Source organism: Carcharhinus amblyrhynchos, chromosome 21 (genome assembly GCF_965287045.1).
Source record: "Carcharhinus amblyrhynchos chromosome 21, sCarAmb.v2.hapA, whole genome shotgun sequence".
Classification (NCBI taxonomy): Eukaryota; Metazoa; Chordata; class Chondrichthyes; order Carcharhiniformes; family Carcharhinidae; genus Carcharhinus; species Carcharhinus amblyrhynchos.
In genome coordinates, this window is record NC_137344.1 from 19,265,937 (window position 1) to 19,273,360 (window position 7,424).

General features: G+C 45.0%; 1 protein-coding gene and 1 pseudogene across 1 annotated transcript; both read left to right on the forward strand.

The window, feature by feature from the left end:
- Positions 1-2,396: 2,396 nt before the first annotated feature.
- On the forward strand, positions 2,397-5,345 carry anapc11 (APC11 anaphase promoting complex subunit 11 homolog (yeast)). Its single transcript, XM_080209574.1, has 2 exons — positions 2,397-2,638; positions 4,726-5,345. The coding sequence occupies exons 1-2, from the start codon at positions 2,422-2,424 to the stop codon at positions 4,869-4,871; spliced, it is 363 nt and encodes a 120-aa protein (XP_080065700.1). The 5' UTR covers positions 2,397-2,421; the 3' UTR covers positions 4,872-5,345.
- A 363-nt stretch (positions 5,346-5,708) lies between these two features.
- On the forward strand, positions 5,709-6,835 carry LOC145356686 (L-aminoadipate-semialdehyde dehydrogenase-phosphopantetheinyl transferase pseudogene; annotated as a pseudogene).
- The last annotated feature ends 589 nt before the right edge of the window (positions 6,836-7,424 follow it).

Sequence of the window (7,424 nt, forward strand, 5' to 3'; positions counted from 1 at the left end):
ACTAAGGGGCAATTTAGAATGGCCAAAATACCTAACCTGCACATCTTTGGATTGTGGGAGGAAACCGGAGCACCTGGAAGAAACCCACAATGACACAGGGAGAACGTGCAAACGCCACACAGACAGTGACCCAAGCTGGGAATCGATCCCAGGTCCCTGGCACTGTGAGGCAGCAGTGCTAACCACTGTGCCACCATGTCACCAACTGCCTTGTGTGCAGTTTTGGTCTCCTTATCTGAGGAAAGATAGTCTTGCTAGTGAGGGAGTGCAGCAAACGGACTGATTCCTAGGATGGCAGGATCGACATATGAGGAAAGTTTGAGTCAGCTAGGGTTATATTTGCTGGAGTTTAGAAGAATGAGGGGGATCTCACAGAATCCAATAAAATCCTAATAGGTCTAGACAGGATAGATGCAGGAAGTATGTTCCCGATAGCGGAACATCCAGGACCCAGTGGTCTAAGCCTGAGAATACGGGTTAAACCATTTACGACTGAGATAAGGAAAAATGTCTTCACAGGGAGTTGGTGAGCCTGTGGAATTTTCTATCATAGAAAGAAGTTGAGACAAAAATATTGTATATTTTCAGGGAGGAGTTAGATATGGCTCGTTGGGCTAAAGGGAGCATGGGGGAAGCTGGAACAGGTTGTTGATTTGGATCATCAGCCAAGATCATAATGAATGGTTGCACAGGCTTGATGGGCCAAATGGCCAACTTTTGCTTTGTACATTTTATGGTTTTATCCATAAATCTTCAGAAAGATAGATCCATTAATCCTTAAGCAGGCTGAGGGATCAATCAAGCAGGTTGAGGGATCTATTAAGGGGACTGTGATATATCAAGCAGGCTGAGGGATCTGTTCAGCAGGCTTAGGATCTGTTCAACAGGCTGAGTGGATCTGTTCAACTGGCTGAGGGATCCATTAACCAGGCTGCGAGGGTCTGTTCAGCAGGCTGAGGGATCCATTAATCAGACTGACGGATCAGCTCAACAGGCTGTGATCCATTGATCGTGCTGGGGAATCTGTTCATCAGACTGAGAGGGTCTGTTCACCAGGCTGAGGGATCCATTAACCAGGATGAGGATCTGTTCAACAGGCTGAAGGATCTATTAATCAGTTAGATTGTCTGTTCAGTGAGCTGAGGCATCCATTAACCAAACTGAGGGATCAATTAACCAGACTGAGGGATCTGTTCAGCAGACAGAAGGATCCATTAACAAGGCTGAGGGATTTGTTCAATAGGCTGAGGAGATCTGTTCAGCAGGCTGAAGGGTCAGTTCAGCAGACCGAGGAATCCATTAATTAGGCTGAGGGATCCATTAACCAGGCTGAGGATCTGTTCAACAGACTGAGGGATCCATTAATCAAGCTGATGACCTGTCCAGCAGGCTACGGGATCCATTCCCAGGCTGAGGATCCATTGACCAGGAGGAGGGATCTGTTCAGCAAGCTAAGTGATCGACTCAACAGGCTGGGACCTGCTCAGCAAATTGAGGGACCCATTGACCAGATCAAGGGATCGGTTCAGCAGGCTGAGGGATCCATTAAGCAGACCGAGGGATCAATTAACCAGGCCGATGGATCTGTTCAGCAGGCTCAGGGATCAATTAACCAGGCTGAGGATCCATCGACCACATTGAGGGATCTATGATGCAAGCTGAGGGATCTGCTCAATCGGCATAGAGATCTGCTCAGCAGACTGATGAATCTGTTCAGGAAGCTGAGGGATCCATTAACCAGGCTGTGAGAATTTGATCAGCAGACTGAGGAATCAATTAACCAGACTGAGGGATCTATTCAGCAGGCCGAGGGTCAGTTGACCAGGCTGGGGTTCTGTTCAGCAGGCTGAGGGGGTGGTCTGTTCAACAGGCTGTGGATCTGTTCAGCAGACTGGGGGATCTGTTCAGCAGTCTGGGGAATTTGTTCAGCAGGCTGGGGGATCTGTTCAGCAATCTGGGAGATGGGGTTCTGTCCAGCAGTCTCAGGGATTTGTTCAGCAGTCTGGGGGATCTGTTCAGCAGTCTGGGGGATCTATTCAGCAGTCTGGGGGATCTGTTCAGCAGGCTGGGGATGTGTTCAGCAGTCTGGGGATGTGTTCAGCAATCCAGGAGGTGGGGATCTGTTCAGCAGGGTGGGGGATCTGTTCGGGAGTCTGGGGGATGTCTAGCAGGTTGGGGGGATCTGTTCAGCAGGCTGAATGTTCTATCCAGCAGGGGTGGGGGAACTATGGATCATTTCTGGTGTAAACTGGATCCCGTCTGTGGAGGACCCCCCCCCCCCAGTTGGGTGCTGCTCCACACCGGACCAATCAGAGGCAGCCCCGGTCGAGAAAGAGCCAATCAGAGAGAGACGCAGGCTGGGCCAATCAACCCTCGAGAGGAAAAGTCGATTGTTTCAAATCTCAAAATGGCGGAGCAGGCATGACCAATGGAGAGCGAGTGGCGGTGAATGCGGATCGGAGTTGGAGCCTCAGCCTCCCCATCCCCCCACCGGAGCCGGCCTCCCCCCTCCCCCGCCTGGAGGCCGCGATGCGGGTGAAGGTGAAGCGCTGGAACGCCATCGCCACCTGGTTCTGGGTGGCCAACGATGAGAATTGTGGCATCTGCCGGACGGCCTTTAACGGCTGCTGCCCGGACTGTGAGTGAGAGGGGAGGGGGGGCGACATTAACCCAGCAGCCGGGCTCAGAAATCGGGGCCCCGCCGGCCCCTATCTGGGCTGCAATGGCGAAGCTGTAACCCGTCCCCAGCTCCATTGGGGCCTGGCTGAGCCCCGTATGCGGGATCCTGGGGCTGAGGCCCCTAGGAATAACCCTGACCTGAGTTGACATGAGTGCTGTATTGATCCACTGCCTGTTTGATGTGATTTATTACTGTCTCTGCTTCCTGTTAGACAACCAATCCTCTATCCACGCTAACACCTTACCCCCAACTCCGTGCACCCTAATCTTCTGAAGCAACCTTTTGTGAGGCACCTTATCAAATGCCTTTTGAAAATCTAGAAACACCACATCCACCGGTTCCCTTCTTTCTACCGCACTAGTCACATCCTCATAGAAATTCAATAAATTCGTCAGACACGACTTTCCCTTAACGAATCCGTGCTGTGTCTGCTCTATCAAACCATTCCTTTCTAGGTGCCTTGCAATTTCTTCTTTGATGACGGATTCAAGCATTTTCCCAATTACAGATGTTAAAACTAACCGGCCTATAATTCCCTGCCTTTTGTCTGCTACCTTTTTTAAACAGCGGCGTAACATTAGCCATTTTCCAATCTTCCAGCACTTCCCCGGAATCCAGTGACTTTTGGTAAATAATCACTAAGGCATCCACTATCACCTCTGCCATTTCCTTCAGAACCCTGGGGTGCATTCCATCCAGTCCTGGGGACTTGTCCATCATCAGTCCTGTTAGTCTATCAAGCACTACCTCTCTAGTGACAGTAATCGTATTCAGGCCCTCAACTCCTACCATCCTTCTATCTTTAATATCCGGCAAACTATTCGTGTCCTCCTCCGTGAAGACCAAGGCAAAAAACTTATTTAAGACCTCAGCCATTTCATCATCTCCCATCACTAAATCCCCCCTCTCATCCTCTAAGGGTCCAACATTCACTCTAGCCAGCCTCCTCTTCTTTGTATATTTGTAAAAACTCTTACTGTCTTTTTTTATATTTAGTGCTAGTTTAGCTTTACAGTCTATCCTTCCTTTCAACTTCTTAGTCATTCTTTGTTGATTTTTAAACCTTTCCCAATCTTCTAATCACCCGCTACTTTTAGCCACTCTGAATGCATCAGCTTTTAATTTAATACTCTCCTTTATTTCCTTCGATAACCACGGCTGGTTATCCCTTCTCCTACATTCCTTCTTTACCATTGGAATATATTTCTGCTGAGCACCATAAAAGATCTCCTTAAAGATCCTCCACTGTTCCTCAGCCGTCCTACCAACCAGTCTGCGTCCCCAGTCTACATTTGCCAATTCCTCTCTCACCCTACCGTACTCCCCTCTGTTCAAACAGAGGACAGAGGTTCGGGACCCTACTTTCTCATCCTCCACCTGCATCAAAAACTCAACCGTATTACGGGTTGCAAACTATTAGGTTGCAAATCACTGCATTTGCTTGGCTTTGGTATAAAAATTGAGTTGCCACAGAATTCTAGGAGTACTGTGTTTAGCCTGAGATTTGAGCGTGTGTAAATAAAAAAAGAATGATTTTTATTGATATGTGGTAACTGATTCTTGTGCTCATAATCTTATCACCTTGGCTAATTTAATTTGAACAGTGCCAATATAAACTTGGAGCAAAAGGCAATGGCTGCTGGTATTGGCTGAATTGTACATAGTTTTCAAAGTACAACATAAAAATAGCTGGCATTTCTTTCTATATCATTCAACCAAGTCTTCTGGTGGGTGATCAAGAGCTGCTATTTACAGTCACTAAAGTTCAATAATAACCACAACTCATTAAATGAAAGTGGATTTCAATTTATTTCACTTACATTTTCTGAAAACTAAAGTTAGACTCAGACTAGAAACTTGTGGCACCAATTTTAACTTTTGATTAGAAAACTTATGTTTTAATAGACTTTTTCTGAAGAAGCCAAACTGAAAAATATATTGCACCTTATGATCCAAAGGTTGCTTTTCTGATGTGAAGCAATGATTCACATTTTGTGCAAACAAGTAGCGTAAGAGAATTCCTTACCAAGATGTTTGTGTTTCAGGTAAAGTACCAGGAGATGACTGCCCATTGGTGTGGGGTCAGTGCTCTCATTGTTTCCATATGCACTGTATCCTGAAGTGGCTGAACTCCCAGCAGGTACAACAGCATTGTCCCATGTGTCGCCAGGAATGGAAATTCAAGGAGTGATGAGCAAATGAACAAATTGAGTGAAGAGTCCATAGGCTCAGAATAAGACTTTGTATTGATCTCAATAATGACATGTTACCAAAGAGATTAATGCCATTGAAATATATTGTTTGTTGCAAATATTACAAAGGGGAAAACATGATCTGAGTGAAATAATCAAAATATCAAGTGAATAGCCGGATGCTAAAATAAAACTGAAAGGCCAATGTGACTTCATGGGTTACTGGTAAATGTTGCTATGTAGTGTTTTTATTCTCAAATCGTTAAAGAAACTGATGCAGTTAGACCAATGGAGGTCTGTGACTGTAACTTTGAAAATGTACAGTTATTATTTGTAATTAATAAATGTTACAATATAGCTTTGACAAAATATTTTGTAACAGAAATGATGACTCATTTTTCAGAAAAACAAAACTGACCTTTTTTTGGATTTGCTAACATAAAGGATGGACTTCTTTAGAAGCTAGAAAATTACTGAATTGTCATTGGATTTTACAACACAATGAGGCCATTCTGGCTCCATGACCTGTTGTTTTGCACTTGTTCTATGGTACACTTGGTGATGGCAGAGAGTAAGTGAAGCTGATGAGAGCTATTTATCATGCGTTAGTGAGTGGGCTACCATCTTGCCATTGTCTCACAAGATCCTGCTGTGTCCCCACTCAAGCAAATAAGAGGTAGAGGCTGTGTTACATGTGATTGAAAGTTAAATGATTATGCCAGAAATTGGCAATACTGCTATTTTCCTATCACACAGTGGAATTTGTGGAGATGGCAATTGTCATTAACCTCGTTATGTCTTGGGGGGCAGATTGGAGTCGGGGTCAGTGATGGAGATGGCCGCACGACCCGGGGAACGAGGGTGGACGTCTTCTAATCAGGAAATTAATTGCTGAACATCTTAAGATTCTTTGGAATGAAATTCAGTTGCAAAGGACAACAAAAGGAAAGCCATTTCTGGCAAATCCCAAATTTTAATTTCAACATCTCACATCAAGGGGATTATACTGTTCCAGCAGTTGAACCTAATCGGCAAGTTGGTGTAGATATCGTGAAGACTGATTTTTCCAGGCAACAGCTCTGTCCTACAGTTTTTCCAAATTATGAACAGACAATTCACAGACCACGAATGGAATATAATCAAAATGGCAGGTGATGAATGGGCACAATTGAACATGTTTTACAGACACTGGGCATTGAAAGAAAGCTTTTTAAAAGCACTAGGAGTTGGAGTAGGATTTAGCCTACAGAGAGTCGCGTTTCATGTCTCACCATTACATATGCGAGTAGGGCAGATCTCTAAGGAAGCAATCATGTTTTTGGATGGAGACCAAGAAGAAGAATGGACATTTGAGGAAACTATGCTGAATGAGAACCATCATGTTGCTGTTGCACTTGGTAAACCAGACATGGTCGCTACACAGCTACAAAAGAATATTACCGTTTCACACTTCTGACCTTTAAGGAGCTAATAGCCTCAGCCATAGTTATGGCACCAGAGAATCCAATGTACTGGGCAAACTTTCAAGCCAAGCAAGAAAAGGCAATTCGCCAACATCGGATGCCTGTATGACATTATTACTGCAAGGAGTAGAACTGTCAACACTGAATCTTGGGTATCTTAATCACAGAACTTGAGCAACTGAAGGATACAATGCACACTATAAATTGATAATTTCTATTTCCTCAGAGACAGCTTCTCTTAACCATTGTACAGAATGATTGATACGCACTTTGACTTTGGATTGGTGATTTGTGACAATGAGTGTAACAAGGTCTCAGTGATGCCTTTTTTTAACGTGTTTTTGCAGCCCAACAAAATGTCAGTATGACAGCTGAATGGATTCAAAGGAGTAAACTATTCTTATGATTTATGAAGAAAATGATAACTGTGTTGTGGAGTACTGTGTGCAGTTTTGGGCGCCGCACCTGCGCAAGGATATTTTGGCCTTGGAGGGAGTGCAGAGGAGGTTTACTAGGCTGATACCGGAGTTGAGGGGGTTGAGCTATGAGGAGAGGCTGAATAAACTAGGCTTGTACTCGTTAGAGTTTAGAAGAATGAGGGGAGATCTCATTGAGACGTATAAGATGATGAATGGGATGGATAGGATAGAGGTGGAGAGACTCTTCCCGCTCAAAAAAGACAGTAGGACTAGGGGGCACAGCCTCAAGATAAAGGGGGGGCGGTTTAGAACGGAGTTGAGGAGGAACTTCTTCACTCAAAGGGTGGTGAATATCTGGAATTCTCTGCCCGTTGAAGTGGTGGAGGCTGCCTCGCTAAATATTTTTAAGAAGCGGGTTGATGGGTTTTTGATAAGAGAGGGGATTAAGGGTTATGGGGAGAGGGCGGGAAAGTGGAACTGAGCCACGACAGATCAGCCATGATCTTATTGAATGGCGGGGCAGGCTCGAAGGGCCAGATGGCCTACTCCTGCTCCTATTTCTTATGTTCTTATGTTCTTATGTATTTCAATAAAAGGATTGGAGGATCAAAAAAAGAACCAGGCACAATTATAGTGAACCCTTCAACTGATTGTGTGGATGATGATGGAA

Coding starts and splice junctions, on each gene's coding strand:
- anapc11 (XM_080209574.1), top strand. CDS start 2,422: ATGACCAATGGAGAGCGAGTGGCGGTGAATGCGGATCGGAGTTGGAGC. Junction 2,639..4,725: donor TAACGGCTGCTGCCCGGACT/GTGAGTGAGAGG, acceptor TTTGTGTTTCAG/GTAAAGTACCAGGAGATGAC.